Source organism: Anabrus simplex, chromosome 5, assembly GCF_040414725.1.
Source record: "Anabrus simplex isolate iqAnaSimp1 chromosome 5, ASM4041472v1, whole genome shotgun sequence".
Classification (NCBI taxonomy): domain Eukaryota; kingdom Metazoa; phylum Arthropoda; class Insecta; order Orthoptera; family Tettigoniidae; genus Anabrus; species Anabrus simplex.
Genome location: NC_090269.1, coordinates 363,411,395 through 363,433,018, shown reverse-complemented (window position 1 = coordinate 363,433,018; position 21,624 = coordinate 363,411,395). Strand labels below are relative to the sequence as shown.

The 21,624-nt window shown below is 38.7% G+C and overlaps 1 protein-coding gene across 1 annotated transcript in view; it reads left to right on the top strand.

The window, feature by feature from the left end:
- The window catches only part of cyst (rho guanine nucleotide exchange factor 18 cysts), a 549,231-nt gene that overhangs the window by 273,524 nt on the left and 254,083 nt on the right, over positions 1-21,624 (top strand). The window contains exons 9-10 of the mRNA XM_067147675.2: positions 13,163-13,273; positions 17,517-17,583. Coding sequence (XP_067003776.2) covers positions 13,163-13,273; positions 17,517-17,583 — 178 coding nt within the window. The remainder of the gene's footprint in view (positions 1-13,162; positions 13,274-17,516; positions 17,584-21,624) is intronic.

Sequence of the window (21,624 nt, the reverse complement as noted above, 5' to 3'; positions counted from 1 at the left end):
ATCAGCTCTTCTCTATTCTATCATTTATTTTTTCCACTCCAATTTCTTTCCGTATTTTCTCATTTCTTATTTTGTCTCTTCTACTCTTCTGTATCATACTCCTCAAGAACTTCATTTCGGCTGCCTGTATTAGACTCTCATCCTTCTTTGTCATTGTCCAAGTTTCTGCTCCGTAAGTTGTTATGGGTACGTAATACATCTTGTACATAGTTTCCCTTGCTTCCATTGGCACATCTTTGTCCCTTAACATGTTTCTTGCACTAAGATAGAAACACCTTCCAGCTTGAATCCTCTTACTAATCTCAGCATCCAGTCGAGCATTCTCCATTAATTCACTCCCCAGGTATTTGAACGTCTCCACTACTTCCAGGGGCTTGTCTGCAAGTCTAATGTGACCTTTCCCCTCTAGTCATAACAAGAGTTTTACTCTTTTCTACACTTATTTTCAATCCACATTCTTCGATCTTCTCATTAAGCACATCCAGCTGTTCTTGAACCTTCATGTCCTCTTCTCCCCAAATTACAGTATCATCTGCAAATAACAAGATGTTCATTTCTCTTCCTTCATATGTTGCTTTTGCTGTTCTCATGATGTCATCCAATACTATTGTAAACAGATTGGCAATAGAACACTTCCCTGTCTCAGCCCACTAGTTATTTCAAGCCAACTTGTCATGCCAACTTTTGATTGCACACAACTACAACATTCCTTGTTCATTGCCATGATCATTTTTATTAATCCCTGTCCAATTCCTTTTTGCACCAGACTGTCCCAGACTTTAGTCCTGGAGACACTGCCATATGCCTTTTCAGTGTCAATGAATGTCATCACCATATCATTCCCGTACTCCCATTGCTTTTCCATTAGTTGTCTCATAATGAAAATGGGCCTCCCCTGTGAGCCATGTGACCTTGCCGCGGTGGGGAGGCTTGCGTGTCCCAATGAAGCAGATAGCCGAGCCGCAGGTGCAACCATATCGGATGGGTATCTGTTGAGAGACCAGCCTAAGAAATGGTTAATCGAAAGGGGGATAGCAGCCTTTCGGATGTTGCAAGGGTGGCAGGCTGGATGACTGACTGATATGGCCTTGTAATAATACTCTACATGGCTTAGCTGTGTTGATACTGCTACACGGCTGAAAGCAATGGGAAACTACAGCCATAACTAACACCCGAGGACATGCAGCTCTCTCTGTATGAATGATGTACTGATGATGGCTTCCTCCCGGGTAAAATATTCCGGAGGTAAACTAGTCCCCCATTCGGATCTACGGGTGGGGACTACACGAGGAAGATGGATACTGACATTCTGCGAGTCGGAGGGTGGAATTTTAGAAGTTTGAATCGTTGTGGTAGACTAGAGAATCTGAAACGGGAGATGGATAGACTAAAGTTAGATGTAGTTGGTATAAGTTAAGTACGTTGGCAGGAAAAACAGGATTTCTAGTCAGGCGACAATTATCAACACAAAATCAAACAGAGGAAATGCAGGAGTTGGTTTAGTAATGAATAAGAAAATAGGGCAGTGGGTAAGCTACTATGACCAACATAGGGAAAGAATTATTGTCGTCAAGATAGACACCAAACCAATGCCCACCACAATAGTGCAGGTCTATATGCCTACTAGCTCAGCGGATGATGAGGAAATCGAAAGAACATATGAAGAGATAGAAGATTTAATACAATATGTAAAAGGTGACAAGAATCTAATTGTGATGGGAGACTAGAATGCAGTGGTAGGCCAAGGAAGAGAAGGTAATACAGTAGGAGAATTCAGATTGGGACAAAGGAACGAAAGAGGAAGTTGGCTGGTTGAATTCTGCACTGATCATAATTTAGTCCTTGCCAATACTTGGTTCAAACACCACAAACGACGGCTTTATATGTGGACGAGACCTGGAGACACTGAAAGGTATCAAATAGACTTCATTATGATTAGGCAGAGATTCAGAAACCAGGTGTTGGATTGCAAAACTTTCCCAGGAGCAGACGTGGACTCTGCCCACAACATGTTGGTCATGAAATGCCATCTGATGCTGAAGAAATTGAAGAAAGGGAAGAATGCAAAAAGATGGGATCTAGACAAGTTGAAAGAAAAGAGTGTGAGGGATTGTTTCAAGGAACATGTTGCAAAGGACTAAATGAAAAGGCTTAAGGAAACACAATAGAGGAAGAGTGGATAGTCATGAAAAATGAAGTCAGCAGGGCTGCTGAAGAAATGTTAGGAAGGAAGAAAAGATCAACGAAGAATCAGTGGATAACTAGACCTGATTGATGAACGACGAAAATACGAGAATGCTAGAAATAAAGAGGGCAGAAAAGAATACAGGTGATTAAAGAATGATGTGGATAGATAGTGCAAGGTAGCTAAGGAAGACCGGCTGCAGGAGAAGTGCAAGGATGTCAAAGGTTGTATGGTCCTAGGAAAGGTAGATGCTGCATACAGGAAAATCAAGGAAACCTTTGGAGAAAGGAAATCTAGGTGTATGAATATTAAGAACTCAGATGGAAAGCTACTTCTGGGGAAAGAAGACAAAGCAGAAAGATGGCAGGAACATATCCAACAGTTGTATCAAGGTGAAGATGTAGATTATTTGGTTCTGGAACAAGAAGAGACTGTTGATGCTGATGAAATAGGAGACCCAGTTTTGAGGTCAGAGTTTGATGGAGCTGTGAGCAACCTAAACAGGAACAAGGCACCTGGAATTGATGACATTCCCTCTAAATTACTGACTGCCTTAGGAGAAACCAGCATGGCAAGGTTATTCCATTTAGTGTGTTAGATATATGAGACAGGAGAAGTCCCATCCGATTTTCGGCAGAATGTTGTTATACCTATTCTCAAGAAAGCCGGTGCTGACAGGTGTGAAAACTATCGCACCAGCAAAATTTTAACACAGATTATTTGCAGAAGAATGGAAAAACAAGTTGAAGCTGAGTTGGGAGAAGCTTAGTCCAGCCTTAAAGAAATCATATTTCACTTTTCTTGCATTAAGAGTATAAACCTCTTTTTGCAAACTTAGTAATGAATTCAAAACATTTTCACTACAAATTTTCGCATTGATGTAACTCCTACACACATCGATTGCACTGAACACAGGAGAAGTCCCATCCGATTTTCGGCAGAATGTTGTTATACCTATTCTCAAGAAAGCTGGTGCTTTCAGGTGTTTCAGAATTCAAGTTATCTCCATCTCCAATGTCACTATCGCTTGTAGCTGGTCCATCACCGCGGCGTTGTTGGCACACATCAGCAATAATCTCTTCATCCGGTAGTTCTCCACATACAGCCAGATTGTCATCGAAATGTACGGAAGTATCGACGTGTACGCCTTCCGGTAGTGTTAGCTCATTGCCAGACAAAACTTCGTCCCCATAATCATCATTAGAGGCAGCCTCTGCTAGTAAGACACAAGCTTTGCGGAAACAGTTGCTGGTTGTGGAGGATGACTCCTGCTTCCAGGCAGCCGAAATAAAGTCCATGGCTTATAGCGAATTAATGGAGAGAGGTTCATTTCCTGCACCACTTAGTATTATCAAATGTTGAACCAGCATTTTTCTATAATGCACTTTGAAATTTGCAATGATGCCCAAATCAAGCGGTTGTAGAACACTGGTACAGTTAGAAGGGAAAAATTCAACTCCGACATTCTCCAGAACGATTTGAGGTGGATGTGCTGCACATCGATCCATAAGAAGAAGGATCTTCTACTGTTTCTTTTCCATTTTAATGTCCAGTTTTTTCAACCACTGTGCCATTGGATTCATATTCCATAGGTTTTGTTTTCGCACCCTTAAAACACCTCGGATTCTTCAATTTTCCTTTCACAAGTGGAGGAAGTTTGTCAGATCCACCTGCATTGGTGGCGAAAAGTACTGTTACACGAATTTTACTTTTTTCTTCCCTCCATGGCGAGTCATTTTTTCAGCTAATGTTTTATTAGGAAAGAGATTGTAGAATAGGCCGGTCTCATCACAGTTGTAGATGTTTGGAGGCTGATACTCGCTTACGATACCCAGCAGAACCTCCTCTTTCCAGTGTTGCACAGTGACATCGTCCGCAGATTTTGAGTCACCGCAAATTGTTCTCCCTGTGATTCCTTGATGATCTTTAAATCCTTGCAACCATCCTGATGAAGCCTTGAAATCATCAGTGATACTCATCATTTTAGCTAAATCTATCGCCTTTGCCTTCAGCATGTTGCCACTAATTGGTAGAGCTGCAGCCCGCTTTTGCCGGAACCATGTGAAAAGTGATTTCTCGAAATCTGCGTACCATCCTTCTTGCTGATGGCTGCGCTTTGCTGATTTTGAACCCAGTTTTAGGAACTCATCCAAAATAGCGTTTCTTTTACTGATGACTCTACATAGCGCGATCTAAGCAATTTGCGGTTTTGTTTTGTATGGATTAGCGTCCACTTCTCGTATAACTTTTCCTTTTTCTGTTCTCCATGGCTAATCAAAAGCAACTGAATGACAAAACTGCTGTTCAACAGTGAACACCAGATACCGGCGCCGTGGACATTTTACTTCACCGTTGTTCCCACGAAAGAAATTCTCATATTCAAACAAATTTACTGTATATTTTTTGTTTCTGCACCGAAACCGCCCACTTTGTTTATAATGTATCTTAATCTTTGGCGGCATGTCAAAAACGACGAAGGTAGAGGAGGAGCGAAGAGGACTTGCCTTTGTTAAGCCGCCAGTAAGTAAGGGTCAACAATGTCACTTGGCGAAACTCTGTGTGTTCTGTTTCAGCACCGAAACCCGATCGCTCTACTTCCGCCTATGCCGACAAAGAGGAAACTTTGTAAATACAGTAGTTTCTTTTTTAAAAAAGCATGTTCTCTTTACAATTACGCAAAACTCAGTTATATTTCACTGACACTTAATACATATAAAAACGAATTACGTATAAATGGATTACGTATAAATAAGGTTTAATTAACACACTTTTAAATTATATTTTGCCAGGACCTAAAGGAAATTGCGTACAAATACGAATTATGTAGAACAAAGTTAGGTATAATGCAGGTTCAACTGTAATTCCAAAACAAAAGTAATGGAGTGCAGTCGAACGAAGGCAGGTGATGCAGGAAATATTAAATTAGGAAATGAAGTCTTAAAGGAAGTAGATGAATATTGTTACTTGGGTAGTAAAATAACTAACGATGGCAGAAGTAAGGAGGACATAAAATGCAGATTAGCGCAAGCAAGGAAGAGCTTTCTTAAGAAAAGAAATTTGCTCACTTCAGACATTGATATAGGAATTAGAAAGATGTGTTAGTAGACTTTCGTGTGGAGCGTGGCATTGTATGGAAGTGAAAATGGATGATAACTAGCTCGGAAAGAAAGAGAATAGAAGCTTTTGAAATGTGGTGTTACAGAAGAATGCTGAAGGTGAGATGGATAGATCGAATCACGAATGAAGAGATACTGAATCAAATTGGTGAGAGGAGATCGGTTTGGCTAAATTTGACGAGAAGAAGAGATAGAATGATAGGACATATCTTAAGGCACCCAGGACTTGTTCAGTTGGTTTTTGAAGGAAGTGTAGGTGGTAGGAACGGTAGGGGTAGAACAAGGTATGAATATAACAAGCAGATTAGAGCAGACATAGGATGCATTAGTTACGTAGAAATGAAAAGGAGAGCTGCATCAAACCAGTCTATGGACTGATGACTCAAACAACAACAATGAAAATGGGCTCTATTGTTGACCTTCCATTTCTGAAACCAAACTGATTTTCCTGTATCTGATTCTCAACCCGCAACCTTATCCTACTTTCCAGTATCCTCTCCATTATTTTAGCAACATGGGATATTAGAGTAATTTCCCTGTAGCTCTTCAATACTTTCTTATCACCTTTCTTGAAAATTGGGATGATTATTCCTTTTTACCAATCCTCAGGGACCCTCCTTATTCTCCCAGACAATCCTGAGAACTCGATATGTCCACTGCAGGCCTACAGCTCCAGCTGCCTTTATCATCTTCACTGAAATTTCATCTATTTCAGCAGTTTTTCCATTCTTCGCCTTTCTTACTGCCATTTCAATTTCATTCATTGTAATTTCTTTATCCATTTCTTCATCAGCTAATTGCATTTCCTGGTCGTCCATTGAATGACTGTCATCAGTTCTTATGTTCAACAACTTCTGAAAATACTCTCTCCATCTATTTCTTACTTCTTCTGGCTTTGTTAATATTATGCTGCCTTCATCCTTAACAAATCTGGTGTTTACTTGATCTCTCCTTTTCTTTCTTAAGACACCATACACTAATTTCTTGCTGCCCCGCATATCATCCCTCAATTTCTGTGTGAGTAAGGCCCAGCTTTTTCTCTTTTCTTCCTCCACTACTTTCTTGATCAAATTCTTTGCCTCCACATATTTTCTTCTACTTTCTTCAGTCTTAGATGTTTTTCAATGCTTTCCATGCCATTTTCTTTTCCTTCACTTTAATCTTTACCCTATCATTCCACCAGTGTCTCTCTTTTGTCTTTCACATTTCCTGATGTTCTACCACATACCTTTTCTGCACATCCAACCGGTGCTTCCTTATATCTTTTCCATTCATCTTCAACATTCCCGACCTCCATCCTGGGTACCGAGGGTATTATTTCCCTTTGAAATTCTTCTTATATGCTTTTCTCCTTCAACTTCCATACTTTTAATTCTTTCCCCTCTTAATGAGGGTTTTTCAATCTTTCCCACTTTCAGTTTTCCTATCACAACTCTATGATCTCCACCAAAGGCTTCTTCAGGCATGGCTGTAACATCTAAAAGGTTCTTCTGGTGTTCTTTCTGTATGATTATATAATCAATCATGGTCTTTGTTCGCCTGTATCCCCAACCATACCTTGTAATCTTCTGACTGCTGTTCTTCCTAAACCAGGTGTTTCCAACAATCATTTGGTTCCTCATGCAAAAATCCACCAACAACTCGCCTTCTGGATTTACATTTCCATATCCAAAAAGCCCTACAACATCTTCCTTTTCTTGTCTTTCCATTCCAACTTGTGCATTTAGATCTCCCATCAAATGCACCTTATCTTTTATCTGCCTCTCCACTTCCTTTAAAAAGTCCTCTAGATTTTCATGTATGCAACCTCGTTTGTGGGGCATACAACTGAAATAGATCTTTCATGCCATTTTCAAACTGGAGTCTCATCACCATCATCCTATCGCTGATGAATTTTGTATATTCGACATATTCTTGGATTTATTTTCTAAGTATGATGGCCATTCCATTTTTTGCTTCAGGTCCTCCGCTGTAATATAACTTGTATCCTTCTTTCAGAGAAATCTTCCCCGTACCCCTCTTTTTGGTCTCACACAGTCCAAGTATGGCTGTATCTTTTTCTTTCATGAAGTCAACCAGCTCTTCTGTCTTTCCTGTCAGTGTCAGGACATTTACTGTCGCAATCTTGATGTAGTTTGGTGGTTGCCCACTTCTCACAGTTCCTCCAGCACCTGAAGAACTGCGCATCGCTTTTAGTAGGGGACACCCTAACCTTTTCCGTGGCACCAGATCTGATTTGTCCATATAGGCTATTGTTACGACGGGCTCACAACACCCAAAAGCTTTTTATACCGACTGCCTACTGTGATGAATATATCTGTTTAAAATTGATGATGAATTTATAAATGATGATGTTATTCATTAATGTTGAAATAAAGTGGGGTTTAAAATTTTGTCTAAACCATTCAAGGGTAAATACGAATCCTGAATCTTAAATTTGTCATTTTAGTATTGTGTTGGTCTCTTGCTGATGATTATTGCCTTTTAAACAGCCTTGATTAGGAACTAGGTACTGGTAAATCAATGTGGTTGAAATAGTTGTGAACTGTTGATGTTCTGGTTGGTGTAGTGGCGTGGGATGTTCTTGCTTCCTGAGCTGGTTCCCTGTGGCCTTGTTGATGGTGTTCTGTGTCTAGTAAGGGTAACAGTCTGTCTTTGCTGTATGGCATGTGTTACACCATCGCAGTTGTAGAAAAGAATCGCCATAACCTACACGTTCGTAGGGGTCTGACAAACTTTTGGTTTGTATGGTGACCCATAATGACGTCACATGTTGCATTGGCGTGTAAGTTCAGATTTGCACAATTTGGCCGACGTTTTATGAAGTACAAAAATACGCCATAAGAAATCATCTCCTTCCTCACCATAGTGCTGCGAGTGAGTTTCAGCATTGCCGTACTATAACCATAGCTGTGCTTACGCTAACTCATGAGGAATCCACTGATTTGTAATTTTCCGCATTATCAGGTGGTTTTTTTATGAGGTACGTTGAAGTTATAACACCTCCAATTTTTTCTCTCAGAACTGGAAACCAATAGAAACATGCAGTTTCTTTTAAAATAAGCAGGCACTCTTTGTCAATGCATGACAGAGATGGCAGCATTGTACAGCACAAAGAACCCTAGCAGCAGCGGCGAGAGTGAGGATTGTTTCTTATGCTTAAAATGGCAATGTTTTCATTACAAGATCAGCTTGTAATCGTTTGTTTTCTCCATTTGCATGGTGAGGAACTGATTGAAATTCATCACCAGTTGAGTGAGACATGTGGTGATGGTGTCATGGATGTGTCTAATGTGCGTTCGTGGGAGTGACAGTTCAAAGAAGGTAGAAATTTGTGTGACAAACCAAGACAATCACAGCCTCACACAAGTCACTCGGACAACATGTAGAGCGAGTGGAGAAAATTCTTTTTGAGGATCACGAATTAGTGTAAAACAGATCACCTCCAAAATTGGTATTTCCATGGGATCAGTGCACACAATCTTGCATGACGACCTGAAAATGCAAAAAGTGTCCTCCAGGTGAGTGCGAATGTGATGCAACAGTTTCTTTGTGGAAACAACTTTGAAGTGATTTCTCGTGCTCCCTACTCACCTGACCTGTTCCTAGCAACGTTTGGCTAATAGACACTCTCTGTGGCCATACATTCACTACATTCATTGCATTAGCAATTTTGCCAGTGGTCAAAACAGACCCCTAAAGAAGCATTCACAGCAGCCATGGAATCATGGCGTGGACGTGTAAAATGTGTATGGCTGCAGGGAGATTATGTCGAGAAGTAACACAAGTTTCATAGTTTTCGTGTGATGCGTTAGTGAGAAAAGAAATCAGAGGTGTTAAAACTTGAATGCACCTTGTAGAATACACAGCACAATCGTATGCAATAATCCCGTCTTGTGACTTAAGCCATGAATTGTCTGACTTCGATCTGTGTCTAATAACATGGTAAGAGCCTGCAGTTCCTCTTCGCTAACACTAGGGTGACCTGGTCAAACTATGTCCGCCATGCTTTCACGATCCTCGTTGCAAGCTCTTAACGCACCTCGCCACTGTTCTGTATGATGATAATGCCATTTCACAACGTTGCTTCGCAAAGACCTTCATGACATTGACTTGCTATACTGCAATGGGCACATTGAAACATGGTGAATACACAACACACAACAGTTTAAAGCAGCTTCTTCTTGCCACAGCATTGTCGTGTTTGAACAGGTGGGCGATTACATTTACAGTGAGGTAGGTTACACATAGAGTTACATGTGCTAAAAGCACCAATAATGAATTCATTTTCTTTTTTTATCCACAGTAGTGTTGCCACTTTTAAAGTTCCAACCCACATATCTCTAGGTTTTCGTGAAATTTGTCTGAAATTAATTGGCATTTGTTTCAAGGTAAATTCTTCAGAGAGCAAAAATAATTTTGAGAATTTGTATATGGACAGTTAATGGTATACAGTGGACTCCATTTAATTTGAATTTGAAGGGGAATCGGAAAACATTGAAATTATCCAAGATTCAAATTAACCAAGAATCACTATTTTAATGAAAATATAGTCCATTACTGTATAAATACATACAATTTAATAGTTCATTGTAATCAATAATGATTACAGTATTATGCATTCTACTTACCTTGAGAGCTGCCATGTTGTCCTCTACTGTAGATGAAAGTTTTGACACGAAAATGTACTGTATTAACACTAGCAGCATATACGGTATTTACACACACTTTAGCACATGTGACAATATACTAATTCCATTGCTTACTTGAAAAACTTAATGGTATTTGTTTGTTTGGGTTTGTTTAGTTTTACCTGATAGACAAATTCCTCAGTTTCATTTAAAGCTTGAAACGCCTCATCATAAACATTTGACTGAACTTCAACTTCTTAAACTTCCTACCATTTTGAAAGCTTCAGACGTGATTGGTACAGGCTCTGACATCATGACTGCTCTCTTCTTCATCATTGGATGGGACTGGAATTTTGGTGCACTTCTTGTAGAATCTCGTCTCATGTCAGATCTCCACATACTGCAGCTTCATTATCAACAGCTAAATACACATCATAACTGACATCATTCACTACTTCTTGCCATCTCTTAGGTTTCACGTGCATTTCTTGTTCATCTGGAACAGTTTATGCATTGATTTCTTTATTTTTGAAATCTGCTTTGCAGAAATAGTTTGCAATTGTTTGCTTACATTCCAAGGTTGATGACTTCGGGATGGGGGAAGGACAAGATTTCTGGTGGCCAAGTGCAGATGACCGTAGAAAAATGATGGTCAAGGCCATGCCAATCTTACACTAATAGACAGTCGCAGAGATAAAAGTTAAGTCTTTTAACAATAGCGACTACCTGACCATAACTACGAAGTTACAATGAAAATAGAGAATTCTTTGGAATTATTGGGTCGATGCATAAGTTTGTGCGGTTCTTATATTTTATATTTTATTTTATTTTACTGTCATTGTCACGCACTGTAACTCACAATCATAATCACTCAGTGATGTATGTATTCATCTCCACTCTCTATGACCCTCTGCCAACGTTCAGGTAGCAGTTGAATGCCTCGCCTGTAGAACTGTTTTGGTTTTGACTGGAAGAAATCTGTTAGTAGCCATTGGTCAAGAGAAACTTTGTCAGGAAACACTTGCCCCTGAATGTGGTTAGAAAGAGAGTGAAAAAAAAAAAAAAATGGAAATCTTAAGGGGCAAGGTCAGGGAATACAGAGGATGAGGAAGAGGTTCCCAGCCAAGTTCAGCAATCACACCTTTGGTCAATTGCGCTGTATGCGGACAAGCATTATCATGGAGCAATAAAACTGGTTATTGTCTTTGTCTTTTGTTGTCAATAGCAACAGCAAGCCATCTTAGCTGGTCACTATACACAGCAGAGGTAATCGTTATGTTTTTCGGAAGAAGTTCACGGTGAAAATGCCATCTTTGTTCCACCAAACACACAACATGATTTTCGGTGGATAGGCACTGTCCTTAGCACTGAGAGTTGCTTGTTTTGATGGGCTGAGCCACTCCTTCACATTGACATACAGGCACCATTTCTCATCACCGGTGACAGTGTTTGAAAGGAATGCTCCGTACCTACCACAAGCCAACCGGTGCCGGGCAAGTAATGATGAACAGATGTTTACTCGTATACCCAATTTCTGTACCTTACCCATCAAATGCAAATGGCATACAATAGTTGACTGATCAGATTAAAAATCTTGCGCCATTTCCCGTGTTGTTTGATGAGGATTCTCATGAAGGAACTGATTCAAGCGATTTTCGTCAAAATCTTAAGGTCTCTAGAACGTGGATCATTAGACAAGTCAAACCATCCTGCTCGAAAGCAGGAAAACCATTTTTGTGCTGTTCCTTCAGCAATTACTTCATTCCTGTACACTTCACAAATTGTTCTCGCAGCTCCTGCTGCACTGGATCCTCGGTTAAACTCAGAGTAAAATGTGTCGGAAATGCTCACTTTTCTCAACTTGACATTCCATATCTGTTTGAAATATACACAAATAATACGTTCACAATCAAGATAACCTGTGTTTCACAACACACAAACTCCAAACTCAGTTAAAACAACAGAATAACGATAAGCAGTCCCTTCACACCGCATTGTTGCCAACTCAAAAGAATACTGCACGAATTATGCATCGACCCTATATTTGAAGGCTTCAATTCATGTAACCATTACAAAAGTAACTTGCAATAAAATCCTGATGTCAAATTATCCAAATTTAAGCTTCGAAAATTCAGATTAAATATGATTTGTTTACATTGGTTTGAACAGGAATTTCAAGGGGAATAAACCTTTATTCAAATTACCTAGTTTTCGAATTACCCAAATATCAAATTAATCAGAGTCTACTGTATCTGTAAATGCAAACATCACACTTTGTTCAGTGTGGCAGCCCATAATTGTGGGAAGTAAACAAATAATAGATAAAAAGAATATTTATTATTATTATTATTATTATTATTATTATTATTATTATTATTATTATGCTACAAGAAAATAACAACTATATTTTCATTACCAGCATCTGGGAATACCAAATGTAAGGCTTACCCTTATGCAGCCTCATAATAAAGATAATAAATAGAACCACCTTGGGCATAAAACAATATTTTGGAACAGTGTGAAAGGGGCAGCATTTACAAAAGCAATCACATGCTATGCAGATTGGTCTGAACATGGTTTTATACCATAACTAAAAAACACATTTCCACAAAATGTCAGAACTTGTAGTGTCATATTCGTGATCAACAAACAGTACAAACCAAAATTTAATATTCTTATCCATATTATAAATACATCGACTAGTGCAGTTTTTTTCAGCACCGTCACTGAACCATCTTAAAAGGGTGAAAGAATCTACCAGATACTGCATGCACACTGTTTATAATACTATTTGTCAAGAATTGTTACTTCATCTGTATTCTTTTTGCAAATCATATATGAGAAATGCAACCTTTGTGGGATATTGATGATGGGATATTCCTCAGCAGACATGTCTTGAGTCTTTATATACAGTATCTTTACCACACTGTACTTCAAAGGATGGCACCTTTTAGATTTATTGTTACTGCATATAGATTTTATTTATAAGTGTATTTTTCAGGATATTTACTCTTTTACAAATAATCTGGGTTTCACAATGTGGTAGTCTGTTTTTATATTGTTCTAGCTATAATTACCCTTCAAACTTAGGATATAAATGTTGAGAATTCTTTTAGGTGTGTATTTTTAATGCATGAAGCATGGCAGGCTTTGATTTTGATTAAGTGCACATTTATCTGTTTTGCTTTATGTTTTGAGTTTGTGCTTGCTTTTTTGTGTTTGTGCACCAGCTGCCTTCGCCCCAGTGGGACAGAAAGTGAAACAGAAGAGGAAGTGTTGAATGCAGTGAAACATTTAGTTCCACCTAATATCCAGATTTCGATAGATGCATTCTTGACTGAGTAAGTAAAGTGTTATTTGCTGGGGTTTAGATTGGTCACCATGTACATCCTAATTATAGAAAGAGAAAAAAGTTGTTTTGAAGCACAGTTTTGGTATGTTAAGCTTAAATATGAACATTTAGCCAGGAAATACATTTTAGATATTGGATTCATTTATCTTTGCACATTTATATATGCTTTACCTAATTTCAAGACTCCATAAGTGAAAGTATTTTGTTCAGTCAGACTGGAAGGAAATATAAGATCAAAGATTGGTCCAATCCCAATGAAAAAGTTACAGAGAAGTATACAGGGAATAATCAAAGGATGATTTCTGATAAATAGATAGGAAGAGCAACTTAATTTGTCAAAGACATAAAAGGCACCCATAGTACTTCAGAATGATATAATAACTCAAGACAATAAATACCAGTATTCTATCAGAACTTCATCAGCCAGCCCCGTAGTGTAGGGGTAGCATGCCTGCCTCTGACCCGGAGGCTCCAGATTCGATTCTTGGCAAGGTCCGGGATTTTTACCTGGTTCTGTGGGCTGGTTCAAGTTCCACTCATTGAAGAGCTATCTGACGGTGAGATAGCGGCCCCAGTCTAGAAAGCCAAGAATAATGGCTGAGAGGATTTGTTGTGCTGACCACACGACACCTCGTAATTGGCAGGCCTTTGGGCTGAGCAGCAGTCGCTTGATAGGCCAAGGCCATTCAGGGCTGTAATGCCATGGGGTTAGTTTAGAACTCTGTCAGTCATAGGACAATAAATGTCCTTTGTATTGACTGACAACTACTTTGGTAGGATACTGAAAGTGGAGCGACTGTTGTACAATTTGAGAGTCTGCTTTTCTTGAAGTGAGACAATTCAAGATTGCACACCAGTTGAATGTTAAGTCTAAGGCTGGCCATGGTTTTAGTACCACAGTGAAACCTCGTTAAGACGTTTTTGCAGGGGGCAAGGAAAAAGAACGTGTTAAGCAAGAAAACGTACTAATGAATATACGAATAAAAACTATCCAACAGGGATATGGAAACACTAGATACGACTTTTTCCGACATGAGGGCATTTTACGTCATATATCCGTGGGTACAGTGAAAACTATAGATCTATCTACCATTTCTAAAGATGAGAGGAAAATATTAACAGGTGTGAAAAACATGAGAGAACAAATATGAAAACCTTTTCTGCTGGGGATTATAAAATACCGGTACACTGAAAGGTGAGAAAACACCAGACAACAAATGTGAAAACATGTTCACAGGGGCCAATAAAAATATCGAAGTATCATTGCAGATCACACTCTTCCCAAAACAAATGTTAGTAGGAGCCTTTTATTTGAGAGCAGTGGGTTATTAAACATTATATTCTGGTCACACTCTTAGATAATGAATTGGAGGCTACACTCGATCATGTGCAACTGCGAGGAATGACTTTGGCCGTCATTTTGAATCAAACAAAATTTTAATCGACTTGAGTGATGGATGTATAGATGTTGGTATTGAGTGATAGAGTTGAAACACGAAGATGTGAGTTTCAACATTCAGGACCTCCGTGCGTTTATGCCAGTCCACTTTCTGCCAGATTGTAATTTTGTCTTCATTATTAAGGAATTTTACATTTTCCATATCCATAACTAGAGCTCTGCACGGATATGCAAAATAATATCTGCATCTGCATCCACAAATGGTTATCTTTGGATATTCCAACTATTTAGCTATATTACACCCAAGGTATTGGAACGGATAGATCTGTTAACATAATGCAATAGGCCTGATACCTGGCGCCAGGCCCCCTACTGTGACAGGTTTATGAGAGATTTCCTCTTGCGACAACTACCAACATATTAAGCGGTTCTCTTTTGGAACCTTTGATCCTTCCCTCTACTAATTGTGGGCAGGTTCCAGTTAGGCTTAGATGAGATTTACGGCTTTATGGACTTATGACTCTCTATAGAGTATACCTGAGTGAAAATCAATAAACATCATTATTTAGAAATTATCAGCAAAATTATTCACACTGTTGTACAGTTTACATCTGGCAAGACACTAACTTCATGGATATCTGCATCCGTGCAGGGCTCTAGGCATAAGAAGCTTCCTGCAATTATGTTAAAATTACTGCAGAAGATACAGTGTAAGCAAATGTACTATTTGGATAGGTAAACAAATGGGGAGAGAGAGAGAGAGAGAGAGACTAAGTAAGGATATACAAAGAAAAACAGATGTCATATAGGTCTAAATTCTTATACAACATTCTTAGTGAAAGAAAGAAGATCAATTACATACTTGCTTGCTTACTTTTCTTTTATTATTTCCTTAACTGTGTTATTCTGCTTTTGATTAGCTTTTCAACTTAACTATGCTTCAATAATTTATGTGCCACTTACTGATTTAATAATGTAGTTGGAGGTTTCAAGTTAGAAATGTAACTTAAATCAAGTACCAAAGAATGAAGTTTTAGGAAAGAAATCCGGTCACAATATCAATTTAACAGGTTTAATTAACTCTCTTGGTGCCAGGTGGTAGTGCAAGCACCCGCCCTTTAAATTGCCAGAGCCGATCTGGTCGGTCTTTAACAATCCAGTTGGAAGTTGCCAGAGCCGATTACATTGGCCGGTTTAAAATTCTGTGATATACATAATTTTGAGGCAACCTATAGTGACGTGCATACTTTTGTTACAACATGTAGTTCAGGGGCTACACGTTATTGTGTGCCTGGCCTTGCTTTGGCATTTCTAAGAGGGTGTTATAGCTTTCACAAGAGTCGTTTCCTGTGTTTACATATACCACTAACCGGTCAGTAAGAGATTGCTCCTTGCAATGAGTGGATTTGTGACAGCAAAATGGCAAGTAGTTCACGTGATATTTTTTCAGCAGGTATTGATGAGGATAAATTAATGCAGTATTTGGAACAATGTGAAGTTAACTCGGATTATTTATCGGATAGCGATATTGAATTTAGTTCAGAGAGTAGTAACGAAATTATACCGGACAACCCGGAGGTCATGGGTTCGATTCCCACCCAGGTCAAGAATTTTTGCCTGGTCCTGAGGTTTGGTTCGAGGTTCACTCAATCTAAGTGACCCTAAGTGATTGCAATTGAGGAGATATCTGACGGTGAGAGGGTGACCCCGGTCTGGAAAACCAAGAATAATTACTGAGAGGATCCGTCTCACTGACCATGATTCACCTCGTAAACTGCAGGTACCGAACTGAGCAGCGGTCGCTTAGTAGGTCAAAGCAAATCAGGGCTTTAGTGCCATACATTTCTCAATTTCGTAAATTCTGTTGGATTGTAAAATTATTTTTTCTAATATGTACTACAACCAAAAACGAGAAAATAATTTTTTGAAAACAAAAAGTATAATATCAACTATTATTTTTTTACTTATTTAATAATTCAGAATTATTTTAATACTGTGTTGTCTGTACGTAAAAAAATTTCTTGTCGGTATTTGCCAAACATCGATACATATATGCGAATTTTATCGGTGAGTAAAATTGTCTTGTTTATACTAGTGACATGTTTGAATTTTTATTTTTTTATGTTTTTATTTTTCTCGTTCAAATTAGTTATTCTATAGAATTGTATTTAGAAATACATTATACATAATTACGTATAATCTTTTGTATCGTAAATTATTTTTTCAAAGTAGATATTGAGAGAGAACTTGCGAAAATGGTTCTCTCTTCCTAAAAATAAATGTTATCGACAACTATAAATCAACAATAAAACATTTTTGACTCTTTTTATCACTATAAATCAGTTTTCTATTCTACATAGTCGATATGTAGAAAATTTCATGCCGGTATTCGCTATACAACGGTAGATATACGTGAATTTTAAAATACAGGTATTTCCACTAAAAATGGCCTGGCACTTTATAGTAGTAGAGTGGAGGCGGAGCTCTGGCGTCTTCCAGCTGATGGGGAGCAGCCGACCAGATTGGCTCTTGGCTCCAAGAGGGTTAAGATGTATATAATGTTTTGGAATATCCTATGGTGTTCAAAAAAAAAAAAAAATTTATAAGCGTTGCTAAAGAAAACTCAAATTTCCATGTAAAATAGCCACATGTTTCAAGAAAATGACTATTTACTTCAGTAGAAATATATTGTTCTTCTTACTTGTCTCTAGTCTTGAATTGTACATAACAGGGAAGCAAGCAGTCCTCTTGTGAAGTAGTGTGCATTTTGTGTAGTAGTTACTGTTTAACATAGCCACTGAACAAACTGAAATACAAATTTCTTTTTCAACAGTAATGCCTACAACCATCATTCGGAGAAGAGGCAGAAAAGAGGTAGCATCTTCTTTAGAAAAAAGAAGGTAAGCTGAAAATAGATACTTCTAATTTAGAAATGACAGGTGAGAATTTTAAAGGAAAGCAATATATGCTAAGTTAAATACTTATAAACTAGAGGTAGTTTAAAATTAGATTTTCTTCTGTTTATTTTCAAAGTAAAATTATGTCATTTGGAAACAATTGCTGTAGGTGTAAATTCTGTGTAGAGAATTGGGTTGTTAAAATTTGTTTTTCTCTTTTGACTTGCTGTACATTGTAGACAAGCTCCCCTATCTCGATTTTGCTTGAACCTGTAACTAACTATGGTTCCATATATGAAACTCTGCCAGCTTAATGTATCTCTATAAAGACTACTCACAATCAACATGTTTGTTATGTCATGTACCACTGGTGGCACACACACATATTGTTCTCAGATACCATCATGTGTATACTACTACTACTACTACTACTACTACTACTACTACTACTACTACTACTACTCTTAGATGGTGACGCCGTCTCTCAGGCCGGGAGATTTGTTACAGTGAAGGAAATGTGCGGAGAAGGTGAGGGGGTGGGTGGCCGTGGCCTATACTACGAACTGTCCCGGCATTCGTCTTAGTGCAGGAGAATGGAATACCACGGTAAACCATTCTCAGGTCAGCCAACGGGTGGGGCCAGGCGTGAAGTCTGGTACTGTGCCCCAGGCCCGTCTCCCGAATGCAGAGGCGTAGAGCCGTGGCCAACTTCATGTGTACATGCTTTCATACTGATTTGTATCCAGTAGCGGTGACTGGGAATTAAAAGTGCGGGAAAAAAATATACAGACAACAAAGAGTACCAGGGTTTATGGGATATGGTAGATGGGGTGAGGGGTATATACATCAAAAAAAAAAGTTAAGTTTTTATGCTCTCTAAGCTAATTTTGACTGAGAGGTAAAGGCTGACATTTACCAACTTAAATGCGGTAATAATAGTTTTTGAGATTTCTATTCAAACTATACAATAAAACTTTCACCAGAGGAACAATATTACACATGCTTTACAATTAAAAAGAAATACGACGGGATTATACAATTAAAATCGTTTAGTATTTGACTATTCACTAAAAAACTAAGAGACACTAAAGAGAGTGCCACACTGGCGAATGCATGCGGCAAGGTGGTGAATTATACCTCAGTGAGTGTGATCTTAGCAAAAAGAATATAGCCCTGCTACCCTTCCTCACAGCACATGCAAAGTCTCCACTATTTGCTGTGACACTGTATAAATCGGTTAGCCGGGACGAAGGACATTTTGTGCGTATTTTGTCTATTAATTTTGGTAATGATTAAAGAAAATAAAGGAAAGAATTATCTTACAAGACAACAGGGCTTGTACAAATGGCTTTTTAATAATTCCTATAATTCCTAGGTTCAGCCTGCTGAAATCGAATAAAAATGTAATATTTACTTCAAAAATTAGGGGGGCAACTGCCCCCTCCCTTGCCCCCCTAATTGCCGTTACTGTTTGTATCTCTCAGCCTTCTCAGCAGATATACTGGGGAATTCACGTATTGTCATAAGGGTCCAGGAGGAGACATACAGTATGACGCTACCATTGGTCACACCTGGTGGCAATATCTGGGATGTGCGACAATGAGCAATAACTCCTAAAACAACCAGTAATTTGTAGTGGTTTAACATCACACTAACAAATCAAAAGTTTTTGGTGATGCGAGGAATTTTTTTTTTTGGCGTTGCACCGACACAGATAGGTCTTTTGGTGACCTTTGGCCATGGCCTTAGATGCAAGGATCAGAAAGGGCTAGGATTGGGAAGGTAGCAACTGTGGCTGAAATGAGATAACAGCTCCAGCATTTCCCTGGTGTGAAAATGGGAAAACACAGAAAAGCATTTTCTGGGCTGCCAACGTTAGAATTCAAACCCACCCTCTGTTGAATGCAAGTTCACAGCCTTGTGACAGGAACCGCATAGCCAAACGGGAGTGTACTCTGCACTCTTACCAACTCTTTTCAAGATTACCAGAAGATGTAATGCTCCTAAAGAGAATTGGCTGAGGTAGTGTTGACAAGAGTGTGGCTGTGTATGATTCTTGCAATTTCCTCGTTAATGATCAGCAAGCTGTTGAAGCTAGCTGGCCGGCTGTGTTTACCTTCCTTGTCTGCGGAGTGCCGGGATTTCCTCAACTCGAGATACAGCGTTCTCAACTTTCTGTTTTAACTACTTAGCCTCTGAGAGTGACCAGTGAGACTGGACAGAACTGCGTGCAGCTGTGCAACACTGGAGACCTGACAAGTGACACGGCTTCAGGACCGGCACATGTTCGAAGTACTCCACGTGGTCTGTCACTGACAAAGCAAGCATGCTATTGGTCAAGAGCCATCTGCTATTGGTCACAGTAGAGGCTACTATAGGCAGTCATAAATCTGGTTACTGTCAGATGGGTGGTACTGCTTAACGTAGGAGTTGCCAGTCGTTAACGAGGAAATTGAGGGAACTATGCCACCCCTGGCAATACTCTGAGCCATCGTGTTCCACCAGTGGTAAATGATAAAATAGGTGGGAGACCACTGGAAATACTCTGTCATGCTGTTAAAGGGGCATGTTTTTCATACATATACCATAACTGTATGATAAATGGAAAAAATCCACTTATGACAGGGAGGAGAAAAAGTACTATAATGTTAAATCCTGTCACGAACATGTTAAGTAGAGGTAGTGTAAATTGTTTCAGAACTCTCATATCATAATTTTGGATTTAAAAGAAATACTATTTAGTAAAAGGAACTAAAATGACATAAATTAGCTAAAACATTCTTAGTAAACTTTCCAGATCAATAATCTAAAAATATTGCATTAAATTCATATAAATTATTGTATCTATATGTTATACAGTATTCAAAGGTGCACTAATAAAGCAACTAAGAAAGGGAAAAAAGAAAGATCTTACCTTTTTAGCCTGCCAAAGCACATGCTCTGTGGAAGACAATCCAATTCTAGGCACCTTCAGCTGTGATGCTGGTGCTGTACTAATATTTCTGTGATTGTATCGTATGAAATAGAATGTGATAGGTATCTGTTGCCTTCCATCTACATACATACATACATCGTACATCATCATTATAGACCTTTCAGCTTTCAGTCTGCAAGCCTCTGTGAATTTACTAATCGTCACCACAGTCCTCTATTTGCAACTAGTGCTGTGGCCTCATTTAGTTCTGCACCTCTTATCTTTAAATCATTAGAAAATGAGTCTAACCATCGTCATCTTGGTCTCCCTCTACTTCTCTTACCCTCTGTAACAGAGTCGATTATTATCCTATGTAACCTATCCTCCTCCTTTCGCCCCACATGACCCCACCATGAAGCCGGTATATGTGTTCAGCTTCATCCATTGAGTTCATTCCTAACTTAGCCTTTATCTCCTCATTCCAAGTACCCTCCTGCCATAATAATAATAATAATAATAATAATAATAATAATAATAATAATAATAATAATAATAATAATAATAATAATTCTTTTGTTAGACTAAAATTACTTCTCCAGGCAGAATTTCATTACAGATGTCCCTCTTTTGGGGCACTTTAAAACATGATATTTCTCTCAGTGTTGATTGCAATGGTCACACACACATTCTTCATCAGGTGCATGATTGATTTCCCTTCTGTGTAATCAAAATAAAAATGCCTCAGCCAGGTACTCACTCCCTGTCCTTCAATCCCTCTGATGGGGCTCTGTCCTCTCCTCACATTATGTCTTGATGTTATACTGACCACTGGTTGACAATGGGAGCAAGCTGTTGTCATGGAGGGAAATGAGTTGAGGAGGGGAGGGGATGAGAATAGGAGGAGATAGGTATGAACCCGAAGGGAAACTAAACGCTTGCTTGCGACATGTATTGGATGTTTTGTTGGTTATGGATTCTGATGTAATATTTATTAGTTCATTGAAAAGGATGTTTTTTTTCTTTCTGAAATTTCATTGAGATTACAAATAGGGTTGAACCTATGGTCAATCTGTATATAAATATTTTTGTAGATGTTAAGCAAGATGCCCTTATTAACTGTATGCAAAATA